Raw genomic sequence first — 21,302 nt, 5'->3', positions numbered from 1 at the left:
AACCAAGCACAGTCCATACATACAGCACTAGAACAAAGCTCAGAACATAAATACAGCACCAAAACCAAGCTAAGTACATAAATACAGCACTAGAACAAAGCTCAGTACATATATACAGCACCAGAACAAAGCTCGGAACATAAACACAGCACCAGAACAAAGCTAAGTACATAAATACAACACCAATACCTAGCTCAGTACATATATACAGCACCAGAACAAAGCTCAGTACATATGTACAACACCAGAAGAAAGCTTAGTACATAAATACAACACTTGAACCAAGTCCAGTACATAAAGACAGCACCAGAACAAAGCTCAGTACATAAATACAGCACCAATACAAAGCTCAGTACATATATACAGCACCAGATCAAAGCTCAGTACATAAATAAAGCACCAGAACAAAGCTCATTACATAGATATAGAACCAGAACCAAGCTCAGTACGTATATACAGCACCAGAACCAAGCTCAGTACATATATACAGCACCAGAACCAAGCCCAGTGTAATGCCGGCGGCGGGTCCCGCTCCTGCCGGCGGTCCGGTCGCCTCTCCTCCCACGAGGCAGCCGTCATCCTCTGCCTTCACCTGCCCGCGGCCGCTGTGTCCCTAGCGTGTGCCCTGGCTGTCTCTTAAAGGGCAAGCGTGCGCAAAATACATAATATTGGAAATACTTCGTGTTATTCTGCGAAGGTTCATGTATGCACCTGATCCTGTCTGCCTTTGCCTCCAGTTATCAGCCTGTATCCAGTTGTCCGTTACCAGCCTGTATCCTGTCTGCGGTTGCTATCCGCCACTAGCCTGCATCCAGTAATCAGCTGCCAGCCTTAATCCGGTAATCGGCTACCAGCCTGCATCCAGTAATCCGCTACCAGCCTTCATCCAGTAATCCGCTACCAGCCTTCATCCAGTAATCCGCTACCAGCCTTCATCCAGTAATCCGCTACCAGCCTTCATCCAGTAATCCGCTACCAGCCTGCATCCAGTAATCCGCTACCAGCCTGCATCCAGTAATCCGCTACCAGCCTGCATCCAGTAATCCGCTACCAGCCTGCATCAGTAATCCACTACCAGCCTGCATCCAGTAATCCACTACCAGCCTGCATCCAGTAATCCGCTACAAGCCTGTGTCCAGCTGCCAGCTACCTGCCGGTGTACCACTGTTTGCTGTCCACCAGTCATCCGTGATCCATAGTCAACCCTCCATCCATCAAGGTACCATCTACCTGTGCCGGTCTTGCATCTACGAAAATAGATGGTGCCGCAGTGGCCCCTGTAGATGATGCCACACGCAGTGGCCCTTGTAGATGGCACCACACACAGTGGCCCTTGTAGATGGCACCACATGCAGTGGCCCTTGTAGATGGCACCACACGCAGTGGCCCCTGTAGATGGCACTACACACAGTGGCCCTTGTAGCTGGCACTACACACAGTGGCCCCTGTAGATGGTGCCATATACAGTATCCCCTGTAGATGGCGCCACAAACAGTCCTCCCAGTAGACTATTCCTCACATAGTGCCTCTTAGAAATAGTGCCCCATACACAGTGCCCCCTGTAGATACTGTAGTGTCACACACAGTGCCCCCTGTAGATATTGCAACACAGTGCCCCCTATAGATAGCATCACACATACAGTGCCACAGTTCCCCTCTAAAACAAACTCACCAGTCTCTGTTCCCTCGCTCTCATCCAGCAATGCTAGCCAGGCATGTTCCTGAGGAATGACGCAGGCGGTGAAATGACGTCATTGCGTTGCCTGGATCACAGATAAAGCGCCAAATGTTGGGGAAGGTAACTGATGGTTCTCTTGCCCCACCAGCACTAGTTAGAGTCTTCAATTGTATCAGTGTCCTATAGGCGCATATAAAATTGGAGTGCAAAGTTCCGCAAACCAAATGGATACCACCCCTGCTATCATCTTTCCCTTACACAATCATAAAACCAGGAAGTTAAATCTTTTCCTGCTGCTCTTGGACTTCAAATAAGTGTTGCTTCCTGACTATTGCACCTAGAATATTGAGCCTGGTATCATTTGAAAGCTAAGATTCTAAACTATAATATGCTATAAAAGATCTGAGCTCTTATATTAAAGCCACAGCAAGCGTATACGTCCTTGGCAGTGACAGGGTTAAATGGACCTGACCTAGTGACAGAACCTTTATAATCCACCTTTACTGAGATTCCATACAAAACATTTGAAATTCTGAAAGTTGGCAACAATCTGCCATTTTATTGTCAGATGCTGAGCTCCATGAATACTTAGTTATATAAGCAGTATTGAATTTTGAGTGAGTTAGAGTGTGTTACAGACTTCAGTCTTGCTGTACAACCTGAATAGTATCAGTAATGATGGCAGAGTAGCAGTATCCTCTCATGTGGTACTCTCCTGAATGTGTCACAGGTTCATTAGCAATATAAGTAGTTCAATAATAAATGAGATACTGAGCCTATACCAGGTTGTGCATAGTACTGGGGAAATAGGGCACTAACCGAAATTAGGGATACGTCCCCTCACTGATTCTCATCAAGTTAAGGTCATTGAACCCATACACCTACAGCAGAGAACTGTGACTACTAAACTGCCAAAGTGGTAACAGTTGTCTATGTTGGAAGTAAAGATATCCAGGACTCCAAACTAGAATACCTGTAAAACAAATTTAGGTAAAACACTGGTCGAATATTTTAATGCATATATTTTATTTTTAGGTTCCTAAGTTCCATCAGTGAAAATAGCTCCAGCTGTCAAAATATTATGCTGCAAATTTTTTTAATATACAATCATAAGAGGAAGTATAGAACAAGTTGAGGGAAAGGGGGTGTTGGGTAATGAGAGAGCTACAGTGTAAAGTAATAGAATCTCTTTATTTACAGAATAATATGATAAAAGTTAAATACTTCATAGTAATATCCAAGGTCAATGCAACCATCGGTCTAGTGATCTATCTTTCAATAACCAGTTAAAGGTGTAATCCGGGTTCCAAACAATTTTTGGATAGGTAAGTACTGCTTCTTTTGTTAATATATTATATTTGCAGCAATTACAAAAAAAAATTCAGAACGCAGATAATCCAAATTACATCCTCTGAAACTAAAGAGAGGATGATTTCATGAGCTGCTCAGATAGGGGTCTTTAGTTTCAAAAGGGGTGAATGGTTAGTTCCTTAAAAGGGGTTGTATAGTTTTAAAGGTATGTGTCACAAAGGGTCTGTAGACCCACTGGGCCGTACCACCTTGGCGGTAGGGCAGCTGCCCAACAGGGCGCAGGTCACAGTCTATGGTATATAGCAGGGGTCTCAAACTCGGCCGGGTAAGTGGGCCACATATAGAAAAAATGGGAAGTTGACGGGCCACATTACTTTCAAATTTGATACAATACAAAATTATTGTTAATCAATTAGTTATTTGAACTACTATAACACTATATTACTATAATAAGGGTATGTTCACACGATTAACAAAATACGTCTGAAAATACGGAGCTGTTTTCAAAGGGATGCAAGCAATGGGCAGATGTTTGCAGACGTATTGGAGCCGTCTTTTCAGGCGTAATTCGAGGCGTAAAACGCCTCCATTACATCTGAAAAGTGGTCATGTGCACATACCCTAATACTACTTCATTACTATAATAATACCGCTAGGTTTAAAATGTGAGATATTTCTCTACGTGCTGATTTCAACAATCCAGTTTTCCAGTTTAAGTGTTGCTAAATGCAGTCCGGCGGCTCAGTTAGCAGTGTTTGGCAGACACACATGTCAAGATTGGGCAGCCCCTTTTTAGATAATGCCACAGTGCCCTCTGTGGATGCTGCCACAGTGCCTTCTGTGGATGCTGCCACAGTGCCCTCTGTGGATGCTGCCACAATGCCCTCTGTGGATGCTGCCACAGTGCCCTCTGTGGATGCTGCCACAGTGCCCTCTGTGGATGCTGCCACAGTGCCCTCTGTAGATGCTGCCACAGTGCCCTCTGCAGATGCTGCCACAGTGCCCTCTGCAGATAATGCCACAGTGCCCTCTGTAGATAATGCAACACACCCCTAGATAATGCCACAGTGTCCTCCTTAGATGCTGCCACAATGCCCTCTGCACATGCTGCCAGTGCCCTCCACAGATGCTGCCACAGTGCCCTCTGCAGATAATGCCTAACAAACCCCAAGTAGATAGCTCCATTGGGGCTCCCTCTAGAAGTGGAATCCCTAACCAGAGCGTTGCAGAAGCTTTGGCTGGGGATTCCTCTACTGTTGGAGCCCCTACAGAGTGACGTCAGGGGATCCTTCAGGACCGGAATGTGATATCAGGGGCAACCCCAGAGCCGGAGTCCCGGAGCAGAGCACTAGTATTAGGCTCTGCCCAAGAACTCTGTGGAAGCCATTAACATCAGTGTCCATATATGGACATGGATGTCAGGGGCAACCCCAGAGCTGGAGTCCCGGGCAGAGCTCTAGTAGGCTCTTCCTGGTACTCCAGCTGTGCTCCTGACATCACTGGGACTCCCGCTCTGGGGAAGCCCCTGACATCACTGTCGATGTACGGACAGCGATGTCAGAGGCATCCCCAGAGTCCCAGAGAAGAGACTATACTAGCGCTCTGCCCGGGACTCCAGCTCTGGGGAAGCCCCAGACATCGCTGTCCATATGTAGACAGTGATGTCAGAAGATTCCACAGAGTCCCGGAGCAGAGCCTATACTAGCGCTCTTCCCGGGACTCCGCTGTGGAGAAGACCCTGACAACACTGTCCATATGTGAACAGCGATGTCAGAAGATTCCAGAGTCCCGGAGCAGAGCCTATACTAGCGCTCTGCCCGGGACTTCGCTCTGGGGAAGACCCAGACATCGTGTGTCCAAACATGGACACCGATGTCAGGGAATTCCACAGAGTCCCGGAGCAGAGCCGATACTAGTGCTCTGCCCGGGACTCCGCTCTGGGGAAGTCCCTGACACACTGTCCATATATGGACAGCGATGTCAGGGAATTCCACAGAGTCCCGGAGCAGAGCCGATACTAGCGCTCTGCCCGGGACTTCGCTCTGGGAAAGTCCCTGACACACTGTCCATATATGGACAGCGATGTCAAGGAATTCCACAGTGTCCCGGAGCAGGGCCGATACTAGCGCTCTGCCCGGGACTCCGCTCTGGGGAAGACCCTGACACACTGTCCATATATGGACAGCAATGTCAGGGAATTCCACAGAGTCCCGGAGCAGAGCCTATACTAGCGCTCTGCACGGGACTCCGGCTCTGGGGAAGCCCCAGACATCGCTGTTCATATGTGGACAGCGATGTCAGGGAATTCTACAGAGTCCCGGAGCAGAGCCGATACTAGCGCTCTGCACGGGACTCCGGCTCTGGGCAAGTCCCAGACATCGCTGTTCATATGTGGACAGCGATGTCAGGGAATTCCACAGAGTCCCGGAGCAGAGCCGATACTAGCGCTCTGCACGGGACTCCGGCTCTGGGGAAGCCCCAGACATAGCTGTTCATATGTGGACAGCGATGTCAGGGAATTCCAGAGTCCCGGAGCAGAGTCTGTACTAGCGGCTCTGTGTCCCGCGGGCCGCGTGCTTGAGACCCCTGGTATATAGGGTACCTGTGGCAGCACGGACAGTAGCTTGGCAGGAACTAGGCAGTGGGTGGACGTCGGGCGTGGAGAAGCAGGAGAGCGTGGTATCCAGCACAGCACGACAATAGCAAGCACGGCACTAGATCGGGATACAGGTATGGAATGGGAACAGGAACACTGGGAGCAGGAAACACTAGGGGACCATTTGCATAGACAGACTAAGGGATACACAACAATGCTCAGGCATAGAACTAGGGGGCTGGACCCCTCTTATAGTCCAGGGTACTCACGGGTCAAAGTTCGTCCATCCGGTCCGGTACGTGCACTGCCCCTTTAAGAGCGGGCACGAGCGTGCGCGCGCACCCTACAGGATCCGGCAGAGGTGAGTGGACACGAGCGCTGGCGTCTCCTGAGGAGGAGGCTGGGGCCAGCGCTTGCCGACTCGTGGCTGCGGCTGTCAGGGGAAGGTTGGAGCTGACAGCCCGCAGCCACGGACATTACAGCATGCATGTCAGTAAAGGAGTTTTCCCATCAGAGACATTTACGACATATCCACAGGATAAGCATGTGATTTACGACAGTTAATTAGGTCCCATAGAATGGTAGTTACGGAAACAGCGTAGATCACATGATATATATATATATATATATATCATATTGCCGTAATCATACTCAGACTAAACCGTAGAATAAAGTTAACATGTAATTTATTTTGCATAGTGAATGCCATAAAACAATACCCAACAAACAACGGCAGAATTGTTGTTTCTTTGTTTTTTCATTTCTCCCCCACCCAAACAATTTCATTATTTATACCCCAAAATAGTGGCATTAAGAAAAATACAACTTGTGCCACAAAAAACGGGATGACATTTTGGGGCATTGTACTGCATATGGGGCTAGTGAAAAAGCCCAAAATGTGTCAATACTAGAGAGCAGATATTTTCTACAAACACCCCGATTTACTGCATGACCATGTCCTAGACATGGCATGGCAGTAAATAATGATAATCAACAGTGCCCACTCTAAGATGACCCCCACATATTAGTCTTTAAAGGGTCATGGGGCGGTAACGCTATCCTGAAGAGTTACACAGTCCTGACTCCAAACCCACCTTTCCATGCTTGATTGACATCCCCTGGCTGTTATACATCACTGGCAGTCGCCTTCAACTTTCTCAGATATGCTATTGCCTTGTACTACTTGGGCACGCACCGTGCAGCGAGGTGTACTCTGCCTGGTTTCTTCGATTCTTGCGCATGCCAGGGCACTACAAGGCAACGGCGGATCTGCAAGAATTGGAGGTGGCTGGTATTGATGTATAACAGACATGGGGATGTCAATCAAGATATTGGTGCTCAACATTTAAATTTTCGCCTCAGGCAGCAGAAAAGCTAGAATTTTCCCTGGCTCCCGTATTGTACCAAGGCAACACTTTCCAAGCAAAGTTCCCCAAGCTGCAAAGAAGTAAGGTCCCGAAAAAGGTAAAGTGTGTTTTCCAAGAGGACGACAAGATCGTACATTATTTATCAGTGTGACACCTGCCCCGTAAAAACTAACCTGTGCATAAAGGATTAATTCAAAGCGTACCACACATCAATAGATTATTACATTTAATATGTACCCCATTATTATACCACCTTATTATGCCCTGGTGTACTCAGCAAAGCTCATAAATGCTTTCACATTATTAAATTAAACCCTTCCCTCTTTGGCCACCTTCCTGACAGAGCCTCATTTTTCAAATCTGACATGTTTCCCTTTATGTGGTAATAACTTCAGAATGCTTTTACATATCCAAGCAATTCTGAAACTGTTTTCTCGTGACACATTGGACTTTATGTTACTGGCAAAATTTGCTCGATACATTTAGTATTTAGTTGTGAAAAACACCAAAATCTAGCAAAAAATTGCAAAACAATAGAATTTTTCTAAATTTAAATGTATCTGCTCGTACGATAGGCAGTTATTAATTAACATCCCCCATATGTCTACTTTAGATTGGTATCATTTTTTGAACATCCTTTTATTTTTCTAGGACGTTACAAAGCTTAGAACGTTAGCAGCAATTTCTCACATTTTCAAGAAAAAGGCTATTTTTGCAGGGGCCAGTTCAGTTGTAAAGTGGCTTTGAGGGCCTTATATATTAGAAACCCCTAATAAGTCACCCCATTTTAAAAACATCACCCCTCAAAGTATTCAAAACAGCATTTAGAAAGTTTCTTAACCCTTTAGACGTTTCACGGGAATTAAAGCAAAGTAGAGGTGAAATTTACAAATTTCTTAGTTTTTTTGCAGAAATTAATTTTTAATCCATTTAAATAGAAGCAACAGAGCACCTAGAGGATTTTGGAGCCTTCTTTTTATGAGAATATATTTTAGGCACCATGTTAGGTTTGAAGGGCTCTTGCGGTGCCAAAACAGTGGAAATCCCCCAAAAGTGACCCCATCTGGGAAACTACACACCTCAAGGAAATTATCTAGGGGTATAGTGAGCATTTTGACCCCACAGGTTCATTGCAGAAATTATTGAAAGTAGGCCGTAAAAATTAAAATCTACATTTTTTTCAAAGAAAATGTAGGCTTAGCTGTTTTTTTTTAAGTTTCTACAAGGACTAAAGGGGAAAAAGCACTGCATAATTTGTAAAGCAATTTCTCCCGAGTAAAACAATACCCCACATGTGGTCATAAATGGCTGTATGGACAAACGGAAGGGCTTACAAGGGAAAGAGCGCTATTTGGCTTTTGGAGATCACATTTAGCAGGAATGGTTTGCGGAGGCCATGTCGCATTTCCAAAGCCCCTGAAGGACCAAAGCAGAGAAAGCGCCCAAAAAGTTACTCCATTTAGGAAACTATACCCCTTGAGGAATTCATCTAGGGGTGTAGTGAGCATTTTGACCCCACAAGTGTTTCATAGAATTAGATCTGGGCAGTGAAAATAAAAACAATCCCTTTTCTTCAATAAGACGTAGCTTTAGCTCAAAATGTTTCATTTTCTCAACAAATAAAGGAAAAATTTTATACCAGCTCTCCCTTCTCTTCCTCTCGTACCACGGTCCGCGGCTTTACTGACCCGTTTGGTTCTATTGGTTGCGGACACCTTTCCGTAGCGCTACGGATGGGTGTCCGTGCCGTAGAACTGTGCCGGGAATTATGAAGCATGTCCTATTTTTCGTATTATACGGCCCATGCTCCTATACTTTGTATGGGAGCACGGCCTGAAAATTAGGACAGCCGTCAGCGACAGGCCGTGCCCGCAATCGTTGGCTGTGATTACGGGCACGGTCGTGTGCATGGGGCCTTACCCACATACTTCGCTATCACTCAATGGTGGTGTACACCAGGTATAACAGTCCTAACATTCAAGTACTAACATCATAAGAACAGGCCCTTACAACCACATATGGTCCGTACTCTGGAGAAATTGTATAGCAAATTGTGGGGTGCTTTTTCTCCTATATTACCTGTGAAAAGAAAAAAAAATGTAGCAAAAATTACATATTATTGGAAAAAATGTAATTTTTAATTTTTGCCAGCTCAATTCTTATAAATTATATGAATCACCTGTGGGGTCAAAATGCTCACTACACCCCTAGATACATTCCTTGAGGGGTGTAGTTTACAAAATGGGGTCCTTTTTTTCTTATGTTTTGGCACCTCAAGGTGTCATCAACAAGGTGTCTCGTACTTTCTAGAGCCTGTGTTTGAATCAAGTAGCACACTAGAGTCACATATGGAATATTTGAAAAAAAAGCTTCAGAACCATGGTAAGAAAGATTGAGTTGATTTTCCCTGTTAACAGATGCTGTGCAGGAAAAAATAAATTAAAATTAACAATCTGTGAAAAAAATTTTTTAATTGCCACTATACTTTAGTTCCTGTGAAACCTCTAAAGAGTTAACAAACTTCCTAATTGCCGTTTAGAATGCTTTTAGGGGTGCAATTCTTAAAATTGGAAGTTATAATAAAAATCGAATTTGTACATTTTCTTACAAATCTGAAAACTTACTGCTAAACATAAGCGGTCTAACATTCTATAAACAACACGTTTTAAAACAGGAAACATTTTCCAAATTTTTTGGTGTTTTCCATAAATAAATACAGAACGTATCAACCAAAATTTACCACTAATTTGTCTTAAAAAGGAAAATTATGAATCACTTGAATGAGTAAAAGCATTACAAAATTATTCCCACATAAAAGTGACACGTCAGATTAAACTGGGGATGTCAGTGAGTTAAGCGAAAAACTGGCTGTGGCGGTAAGGGGCTAAGCAAATTTTCTATTTTGTTATGATGTATTCTGATTTAACTAGATATTACAATAATAAGAAGTTATTTTCTTTCAAGGCCACAAACTAGGTAAACTTCTAAAAACTAAAAGTATTAAATATTTTTGACCACCAACTTTGGATAACCTCTGCTCATGTGTAGGTCTTTCAATGCACAGCTGACTGAAGGGGGTCCCACTGCTAGGAAACCACTGATCAGCCAGTGTCATTCTGGGGAACCAACAACTGAACATATTTGGAGAAAATAAGGAACTATTGCACCCACTCAAATGAATAGGGGTCTGTTAAATGCACAGATGCAGTAGACCCCTTTTCTTTGCAGCAGCTCTCCACTCTAGGGGACATATGAAATGGGTTTGAGGACGTGTTATTTTCACTGGTGTTTTAACCCCTTCCTGACATTTGACGTATCCATACGCCAAAGTCGGGTAGGGGAAGTATGGCACGGGCTCACGAAGTGTCGGCTGCCTCCGGCAGGGCTTAATAGAAGCCTGTCACAATCACGATATACTACAATACATTAGTATTGCAGTATATCGTGCAGGCGATCGCTGGTTGAAGTCCCCTAGGGGTACCAAAAATGAGTTAAAGTTTTTTTTGGTGTAAAAAAAAATAAAAATATTAAAAAAGTTAACAAAAAAACCCTTTTCCCATTTCCCCCTACAGCATAGTAAAAAAAAATAAAAAACTAAACATAACTGGTATCGCCGCGTCCGAAAAAGTCTGAACTATTACAAGATATCATTATTTAACCCGCACGGTGAACGCCGTAGAAAGAAGAAAATTGTAAACGCCAGAATCTCTATTTTTTGGTCACCTAATCTCCCACAAAAAATCAAATAAAAAGTGATCAAACTGTTGCATTTACACCAAAATTGTATTATTAAAAACTACAGCTTATCCCGCAAAAAATAAGCCCTCATACCACTTAATCGACGGAAAAATAAAAACGTTATGGCTCTCGGAATTTGGCGAGACAAAATAAATTTTCTTTTTTACACTTAGGTTTTTACTTAGTAAAAGTAGTAAAATATAGAAAAAACGATATATATTTGGTATCGCCGTAATCGTATTGACCCACAGAATAAAGTTAACATGTTGTTTTAATTGCACAGTGAATTCCGTAAAAACGGCGCGCAAAAAACCATGGAGGAATCGCTGTTTTTTTCATTTTCTACCCCACAAATAATTTTTTGCCCGTTTCCTAGTACATTATATGGCAAAATAAATGGTGCTACGAAAAGTTGTAGTATTAAACCAAATATTCAAAGTTAGGCAAGTAAAGCACCTTTAAATGATTACCATGGTAACATCATATTAGATGATGTATTTTTTTGGGCAGGAACAGAGGAGCGCCGCCGGCAAGAGACTTTGTCATGTGCATTCACGGAGCCAGAAAGGAGTGTGGACACAGCTTTCTGGGAGCAAAGGCATGCAGCTGTCTGGAGGAATTAGGGTACGTTCACACTTAGCCTAAATACTGCAGATTTTCCGCATCATATTTCGTTGGCGGAAAATCTGCAGCATAATACAGTAGCAGCACAGTGGATGAGATATGAACAAATCTCATCCACACGCTGTGTAAATGATAAGTTGTAAAAATGCTCAGAAATTGACCTGCGGTTCATTCTTTTAATTCGCAGCATGTCAATTGTATTAGCGTCGCTGCTTTTTTGTTGCGCGTTTTCACTATTGAATTCAATGGTGAGGTAAAAGCCGCAAAAAACGCAACTCAGAAAATCTTATACTTGCCCGGAATTCTGTGGTTCCTCGTCCAGGCCGGCCTCCCGGGATGACGTTTCATCACAAGCAACCGCTGCTATAGTGGTCACATGGGATGAAATGCCATCCCAGGAAGCCGGTCTGCAGGATGTCATAGGGTAAGTATGGGCGTATTGTTGTTTTATTTCGCTTCTGTTTTCCGCAGCGGACATGCCAGCTGACAAACTGCACCACAATTTGGTGTGGTTTTTCGTCTGGAATTCCCTATGGCTGTTAGGGCGAATACGCTGTGTACCCTTACGCAGCGTATCCGCCCTGTGTGAACTTACCCTTACAGGTATGTATTTAAAAGGCTTTCCAACAATCGTAAAGCCCTGTAAAGTGCCTCCAAATAGAAAAATAATAAACTTTGTACTTTACTTTTATGCTCCGCTATGGTCTTCTGCCCTCGCTGCCAGTCATAGTGTAGTGATGTAATAGCCACTGTAATAGCCCCGGCGATGTTCGGAACACTGGGACAGCTGTCAAGTGACAGAACTGCAGGGTCTAACTAGATTCAGCACAGGCCTAATTGTGACAATTGTCACTGCAGTTTTCTCTTATAAGTGGGGCTGGCTTGGCACCTCAAATTATAGGGGAAATATGTATTATAAAAAAAACTAAATAAATGAAATGATTATAAATACTGTCCCCCTCAACAGTCTTCTGACCTTTGGGGGCAAGTTGTAATTTTTTACACACTTAGGCCTCATGCACACGAACGTATTTTTGTCCTCCCGTAAATACTGGCGTAAATACGGGTCCTTGGTCACACGTATTCGACCCGTATTGCACCAGTATTTACGGACCCGTGCCCGTAAATACGGGTCCGGTCTCACCAGTATTCCACCCGTATTTACGGGCACGTTTTCGCTGCAAAATTGCACTGCAGTAATCGGCAGACCTTCTCTCTATCAGTGCAGGATAAAGAGAAGGGGCAGCCCTTTCCGCAGTAAAAGTAAAAGAAATTCATACTTACCCGGCCGTTGTCTTGGTGACGCGTCCCTCTCTTGACATCCAGTCCGACCTCCCTGGATGACGCGGCAGTCCATGTGACCGCTGCAGCCAGTGATTGGCCTGTGATTGGCTGCAGCGGTCACATGGGATGAAACGTCATCCCGGGGGGCCGGACTGCTGGAAGAAGATGATGATTTCTGGGCAAGTTAACTTTTAATACTATTAACTCCAGCGGTAGTCACTGTCCCGGGTGCTGAGAGTTACTACTGATCAGTTAACTCTTTCAGCACCCTGGACAGTGACTATCCCGTGACGTCGCCTAGCAACGCTCCCGTAATTACAGGTGCACACACGTAGCCACCCGTAATTACGGGAGCCCCATAGACTTCTATTGGCCTGCCCGTGCCATAATTACGGCCTGAAATAGGACATGTTCTATAATTTTCAATAAGCATACGGGGAGGTACCCGTGGCCAATAGAAGTCTATGTGATTACGGGCGTTTTTACGTTCATGTGCATGGGGCCCAAGTAGAGGAAAAATAACTTAAATTGCCTAGAATTTATTTTTTTTAAAACCATTACAGATGTTTAACTAGTACCTGCAGTAAATCGCTAAAACATGTTGCGTCATTAAAGGGGTTTTTCCAACAACACTTCTTTTTTTTTTTACTGTGAATCAGAATGGCGGAAACAGCAGAACAAGTAACCCCGCAGCACAATGTTAGCTGCAATCGTTTTGCTTTCTCTAGTGAAAAGAGAAGAAACCTGCACATAAAGTAGAACTACTCCTTGTGATGGCCTTGTATGTAAAACGCATTTATACTTTAGCAAAACAAAGAGCAACATGTTACAAGGCACACCTACAACCATTTGCTGTAGCCAACGATGTGACTATATGAACAGTAAACCCCTCAAAATATAAAAAATAGGAAATGTATTCAATTGCATATAAAGTGGTAGCTTCTATCAGAAAATGCCTTTACCATGCAATTTCATATCGTGAAAAGAACTCCCTGTCACTGATACAAGATGTTTGTCAGGAACTTTCTCGATAATATTTCGCTGGCTTATTAAGATATCTTACCGTGATTCTCTTCATATCCAGCTGTCGCAGCTGCAGCATATGTCCAAGAATGGTTTGCCTGTACCATGACTCTTGAGCTATAGGGTTGCCATCAAGTGTGACATCTGAAAGCGATGTTGAGTCACCGAGGCACAAGATGTCATGGAGTCTGTTAAGGGATATAAAATATCGTTTAGCTCATACAACCTAACACAACAAATTAATATCATGAAGAAATTATTTTAGAATAATAAATGAACTTAAAAGTTCACAACTAAAACATAAAAATAGGAAAAAAAAAATGAAATAAACAAAAAACAAAACACTGTTAGGGCTTGTCCACACACAACGGAATTGCTACAGAGAATGTCTGCAGCAGTTTTGTTGAAAAACGCAGACATTCCGCTGCGGCAAAAACACACCATTTCCTGCAGTTTTTACGGCAGATAATGGTGCGTATGTTGCTGGGTTTTACACAATGTTAAGAGATGGAGACATCTCCTCTGAAAAACGCAGCAATTTTGGACACTTTACGCAGCAGAAATTGACATGCTGCGGTCCATGTGGATGCTGCTACTGTATTCTGCTTAGTTTTTTCCGTCCAAAATTCCGGCCGGAAAAAACGCGGCAATTCCACAGCGTGTGGACGAGCCCTTAAAGGTGGAGCATCAATTAATTAGTAGCTTCCACCTATAAGCAAATTTTTTTTCCTTTTCTTATTTTATTATTATTGTATTATCATACGCAAAATTACAAAAAGCAGTAATGAGGGGAAAAAAATATCATAATAAATAACCAACAAACGTAATAAGTCCCCCACGACTTCCCTACCCTACCCAAACCTCAGCTACAGAGCTAAGGGGAGAAGAAAGGAGACAACCGAAAAAAAAACAAAACGATTAAAAGGCCCTTTTACATTGGCCGACACTCGGCCGATGCAGCAAGTGCCGATAAACAAGCCATCGTTGATCGTCACTCGCTTGCTCCTGTCACACGGAGCTATGGATGGGGACGAGCGGTTGTTACTCCGATCGATCATCCCCATACATTATCATCATGTCGGCAGCGCGGGAGGGTGATGTGCTGCCGACAACGATAATCTTTTACTTTTTTAAAACGATACGACAAGCAGATGATCGTTCATCTGCTGATCGTTCCCCTGTTTACTGAGGGAAATTATCGGCTGCCCGATCGCCCTGTGTAAAACCCCCTTTAGATTATCTGCAACTTGTCAGACTGGGGTTTTGGGTCCAATGGAGAAAATGGTTTTATTAAATGTTTTTTTACAATTGGTTTTATTACATTTTTTAAAACATACCATCAAAAATATAGAAGTAAAACATTACAGCTCAGAAACATATTTCACATCATTGAAATTAACCCAGAAATAGATGTCCAATGTAATAACAAAGAGTCATCCACTCCCCGACCCATCATGGGATTTTAGGCATACAGAACATGTGCCTGTCCACTATTAATTGCATTAAACTTTTTGTTGTGATCATTGCACACACAGGACATATCATCAAGTAGGTTAAATTAATTATTTTTGAATCAATTCTAGAAAAATAAAGCATGTGATTGGCTCCAAAATAAGCTCCAAATGGGGTACTCTTCTGCTGAACTTTTGGGGCACTGTTGCCTTAGGGGTTTCTGTATAGAGTCTGGACCCACCGGTGAATCCTCCGGTACTCTGGTGGGCCAATCTGGCCCTGTCACCAGTAGCGAGTAAGCCAGCCTGCAGGTAGGCCTGGTAACGTAGTAGTCCTACATGTTTTTATTTGATCACTCCCGCAGCTAACTCGAAGCCAGGTGCGAAACGCGCGTTGGGGTGTTCTGACAGTGTTGTGGCAGTGGAATGGCTCATGGTGGGTTTTTGGTATGCGTATCTTGAGGTCTTAGTGATCTTTTTTTCCATGACTGTTACCATATATTCCTTGTGGTCATACTCCAGGCATTTGTTGTGGTGATTGATATTAGTACATTTATACTCATGATACATATTTTATAGTCTATGATATAGTATGCATAGTACTACCATTGTTTGCCCTGCCCTATATTCAACACAGTCTATTCTCTTTGTACTATCTGTACATTGTTTTTATGGGTGGTCATTTTTAAAGTGTCTTGATCAACTGTGTTGTTTGTCTTCAATAAAGTCATTTTGGATTTTTCTAAGATACGTTTGATTTGGTCTTATTATAGCATGTAGGGATAACTTTTTGGTGCTTCATAGGAAAGTGCCAGTATCACGATATACTGCAATACATTAGTATTGCAGTATATGTTGCAAGCAATCCAACGATCATTGGTTCAAGTCCCATAGGGGGACAAGTAAAAAAAAAAGTTGAAAAAAAGTAAAATAAAGTTGTTTTAATAAAAAAAAAATTAACATAACTGGTATCAATGTGTCCGTAAAAGTCAAAACCATTACAATATATCATTATTTAGTTTGCACGGTGAACGGTGTAAAAAATAAAAAAACGCTTTTTTTTAGTCCCTTCACCTCCCACAAAAAATGGAATAAAAAGTGATCAAAAAGTTTAATTCACCCCATAATGGTACAAATACAAACTACAGCTCGCCCTGCAAAAAATAAACCTGTAGATCGCACAATCTACGGAAAAATAAAAGACATATGGCTCTCAGAATATGGCGACAAAACTAAAATTTAATTTTTATTAATCAGTTTTTTCCTTGTAAAAGTGGTAAAAAAGAAACAAAAATATATAAATTTGGTATCGCCGTAATCGTATTGACCCGCAGAATAACACTAACATGCCGTTTTTACTACAGAGTGAACGCTATAAAAACAAAACCCCCCAAAAGATAGAGGGATTGCAGTTTTTTTCCTTTTCCACCCCACAAATATTTTTTTGCCAGTTTCCAACTACATTATATGGTACAATAAATGGTGCCGTAAAAATCTACAACTCGTCTCGCAGTTGCTGGAGGCAGGGCTTAATAGGATCAGTAAGATGGCAGACCTGGGGGCCTTCGTTAGGCCCCCAGGCTGCCATAGCAACCATCGGAACACCGTGATCGCATCGTGGGGGGGCCATGCGCTGTTATAGGGGGACGCCCCACTCTAACAATTTAAATTCTGTGGTCGCTACTGACCGTGCCATTTAATGGGTGAAACGAGTGGGATCGCGCTCGAGCTCGATCCTGCTCGTTACTGTGAAGTGTCGGCTGTACTATACAGCCGACACCCGCATTGTATGGAGTGCGCTCAGTCCGTGAGCCTGCTCCATACTTCCCCTACCCGGCTGTGACGTAGGTATATGTCAAATGTCGGTAAGGGGTTAAAGTTTTTTTTCTGTAAAAAAAAAAAACCTTTTCCCATTTTCCCCCAAAAGCAATGTAAAAAAAATAAACAAACATAATTGGTATTGCCGCATCCGTAAGTCCGAACTATTATAATATATCATCATTTAACCCGCACAGTGTACGCGGTAAAAATAAATACATTTTAAAAACGCCAGAATCGCTTTTTTTTGGTCACCCCCATCTCCCACAAAAAAATGGAACAAAAAGTGATTAAATCCTTGCATGTATGCAAAAATGGTATCATTAAAAACTACAGCTTATCCCGCAAAAAATATTCCCGTTAATGCCGCTTACTTGACGGAAAAATAAAAATTATGGCTCTCAGAATTTGGCGACACAAAATAAATTGTATTTTTCACAGCTAGGCCCCATGCACACCACCGTATATTTCATCCACCCGTAAATACTGTCCGTAAATACGGATCCATAGTCATTTATAGTCATCCATAAATCATCCGCATATACGGAAGGGTGTCCGTAAATACGGTCCATAGTGCATCCTTAATGCATCCATATTTACGGACCCCAAAAAAAAACCAGGGAGGAACCTAAGGTAATCCCTGTCGTCACATAGCAACGCTTCCATAATTATGGACGGCTATGGATGCACATCCGTGGCCGTCCATAATTTACGGAAGCGCCCATAGACTTCTATGGGGAGTCCGTGCCGTAATTACAGACAAAAAAAGGAAATGTTCTATGATTTCTACGTCTCGGAAACCTATCCGTAAAAATACGGAATGGTGTCCGTAGTCCATTGAAAAATAAGGGTCCGTAATTATGGTCCGTAAGTAGTGTGTATGGGGTCACGGGCAAACGACCGTATTTTCATCTATCCATAAATACGGATCCGTAGTCACCCGTAACTTATCCGCATATACGGAACGGTATCCGCAAATACAGTCCGTAATGCATCCGTATTTGATCCGTATATACGGATACATTAAAAAAAAGAGGGAGGCTGCAAATTATGTCACCAACATGTTGCATAGCAACGTATGAAGGAGGGTTCATTTGCTTATATTCTCTGTATGAAATTACATTATGAATTATCAAGCAGGATGCCGAATTACTAAGATATGTATTATGTGAAAGTGATTATAATAATGTTTAAATGATTTCGTTTCGTGCAGCAGCCATCTTGTCTGGAGTTCCCATCTTGGTTCTTTTGTAGTGAATAGGAAAGTCATTGTTACTTTAATATAAGTAATGTTGATTTCGTATGTTTTATCTTTGACCTTGGCTCCCATACGAAGCTTGCAGAGAAGGAACAGGGAGTGAGAAGGGAGGGTGGCAAATATGCGTGTGGGAAGGTCTCCCCCATCTCCACGGGAACATTCTGCCCAAGAGAGATAAGGCCACCTGCAAACCTGATGTGTGAAGAATTATAATGATGTATCTGGGATGTACGTTATGATCTGCTTTGTACTGAATAAGAAATATTGTCACATTGTCTCTGATTGGTTAACCTCAAGCCTACACCCCTTCTGAATTTCAGTATTACAGTTTGAGTTTGGAAATAAACCTTCAGAGGAGTATTTTGAGCATATCAGCAGCGTCTGTGTGTTTTCTTCTCCTCTCTCGATATATATCGGTGAAATATCCTGATTAGGATGCTGAATAAAGTGCCTGGCCTGAGAGTCTGTTTGGACTCTTCTGAATTTCAGTTTAATATATTTTGAGCCATTGATTTCCACGACAAACGCTTCCGTAAATACGTACGGTTTACGGATGCACATCCGTAGCCGTCCTTATTTACGGAAGCGCCCATAAGCTTCTAAGGGAGAGTCCGTGCCATAATTACGGACAAGAATAAGACAGGTTCTGAAATTTTTACAACACTGACACCCATGCATAAAAATACGGAAAGGGGCCCGTGGCCAATAGAAATGAATGGGTCCGTAATTACAGTCCGTAATTACAGATGAAAAATATGGTCGTGTGATTGGGGCCTTCGTTCTTTCCTTGTAAAAGTAGTAAAATATAGAAAAAACTATATAAACTTAATAATCGTGTTGACCCGCAGAATAATGTTAATATGTTATTTTAATTGCACGGTGAATTCCGTAAAAACTAAGGGCAAAAAAACAATGGAGGAATCGCTGTTTTTTTTTCATTTTCTACCCTACAATAAATGGTGCCATAAAAAACGACAACTTGTCCCGCAAAAATCAAGCCCTCATAGGACTATATTGACGTAAAAATGAAAAAAAAGTTATGGCTTTTGGCAGGTGGGGAGGAAAAAATGAAATTGAAAATCGAAAAAAATGGCTCGATTACAATTAATAAACAATTTTAGGCCATACCCTTTTTTGCATGCCGCATCCCCCTATTTGCATGCCACGTCATTGAATTAATATAGATCCCCGGAGCCTGGTGTATACTACTGTATATAATATACCCCCAACACTGCCCCTCACACAGTATATGCCCCCATAGATGCCCCACACCGTATAATGTCCCTATAGCTGCCCCTAGGCAGTATAATGCCCCCAAACAGCCCCAATATTGCCTAATAAAAATACTACTAACCCCGTTCGAATGACCAGTGGAGGAGATCCGTCTGCTCCTCCAGTCTGTGTGGCTCAGCGCATATTTTCAAATTCCACTGAACTTCTGCCATATAAAGGTGTTTCATGCATCCTATTGGTCAATGATGTCTTCAATGCGCGCCCCTTTTACTTCTTGTTTACTCTCAATGCCCACATGCCACAGCAAGCGGACAGTGCCCGTCCAAATGTACCCAAATGGGGTAATATACACGGATGATGGGGGTTATATACAGGGATTATAGGGGCTATATACAGGGATGATGGCGGGCTGGTTTATACAGGGTTAATGGGGTCCCTGTATGTAACCCCCATCATCCCTGTATATTACCCCCATCATCCCTGTAAATAACCCCCATTATTCTTGTATAACCCCAATCACCCCTGTATATACCAGTCAGTCATCATCCCTGTATGCAACCACCATATGCGGGCTCATGGCTCAGCATAGACAGGTGAGAGGCAGAGACGTCATCGCGCCTGTCTGCACTTAGCCGTGAGTAGGGTTGTCAAGATACCAGAATTTTGACTTCGATACCGATACTTCATGTAGTATTGCCATACTCGATAGTATATGCTGATAGTACACAGGCAGTTGTTAGGACATACCTAAGTATGCCCTAACAACAGGGAATATGGTCAGACAGCCCTGGGGTCCTTCAATGGACCCTGGGCTGTCTGCCCATATATGGTCCCTCAATCCCATCACAGGCATCCCCCCTTCTCATTTACCCCTTGAATGCTGCGGTCAGCTTTGATCGCAGCTGTAATGACAGGGGGGTAGGGAAACAGACAGTGAGCCCTAATCTACCCACCACTCAGTCCCTGCCTACTTGCAACGACCCGCCCTAGGCGACGGGGTACAACTGGGCGACGGTCCCTATGCTCAGTACGTGCACGACAGACAAACAGACAAGGGTACACAAGCCAAGGGAAATGGGGCAGTTGCCCACGGCAACACCGTGAGCAACAAGACTGGTGAACGAGCCGAGTCAAACCAGGAGAGTACGAGGTACCAAACGCAGAGCAGGAGAGTAGTCAGTAAGCCAGGGTCAGTATGAAGCAAGGTCAAATAGCTAGAAGCTGCAGCAAGGCCAGGAAACCACACGAGAAGAATCACAAGCAAAGGAGGAACAGGAAAGGCAGGTATAAATAGACAGAGGGCGGGAGCTAGCTCCGTCTGGCCAGGCTGCGATAGGCTCTCCCACTCCTAAGCCTGCCATCCTCAGTGGTGGAAGATGGAGTCTCAGAGACATAGAATCAGGTGCAGACTGATTACCCATGGGCGTATACACAGAAGTTGTGCCTGGCAGATCCTTTACAGCAGCATTCAGTGGAATAACGGTGGAGATGAGAGATTTCTTTGATCTCCGCCGTTAGAGCGGGGCTGCGGCTGTGTAATACAGCCATTGCCCTGCTCCTGACAAGAAGTGCACGCGCGCGATCAGCATGGGGTGATACGGCAAGCGCTGCACTAACGAGCGGCAACGCCAGCACTTTAGACAGAACATGGGAGTGTTTTGTAGTGCGCCCGCCATTTTCTATCTTCAGTGCCGCGCAGGTTGCATCACATCATACTGACCGTGCACACACTTGTCAGGACTCAGGAGAGGGGCAATGTCTGTATTACACAGCCGCAGCCACGCTCTAACATTTATGTATAACTATACTTAGCTGTTTGGCCACACAGCTTAGTATCGAAATACATGAAATAACGGTATTGAACCATTTCAGGGTGCACGGTATCAAAGTTTCGATACATCGTGCATCCCTAGCCGTGACT

General features: G+C 43.4%; 1 protein-coding gene across 1 annotated transcript in view; it reads right to left on the bottom strand.

The window, feature by feature from the left end:
* Nucleotides 1–21,302, bottom strand: part of LRRC49 (leucine rich repeat containing 49) — a 174,897-nt gene that overhangs the window by 72,151 nt on the left and 81,444 nt on the right. The window contains exon 10 of the mRNA XM_075857918.1: nucleotides 13,662–13,809. Within this exon, the coding sequence (XP_075714033.1) occupies nucleotides 13,662–13,809 (148 nt within the window). The remainder of the gene's footprint in view (nucleotides 1–13,661; nucleotides 13,810–21,302) is intronic.

Source organism: Rhinoderma darwinii, chromosome 3 (genome assembly GCF_050947455.1).
Source record: "Rhinoderma darwinii isolate aRhiDar2 chromosome 3, aRhiDar2.hap1, whole genome shotgun sequence".
In the NCBI taxonomy this organism is placed as follows: domain Eukaryota; kingdom Metazoa; phylum Chordata; class Amphibia; order Anura; family Rhinodermatidae; genus Rhinoderma; species Rhinoderma darwinii.
This window is presented reverse-complemented; position numbering and strand designations above follow the sequence as displayed.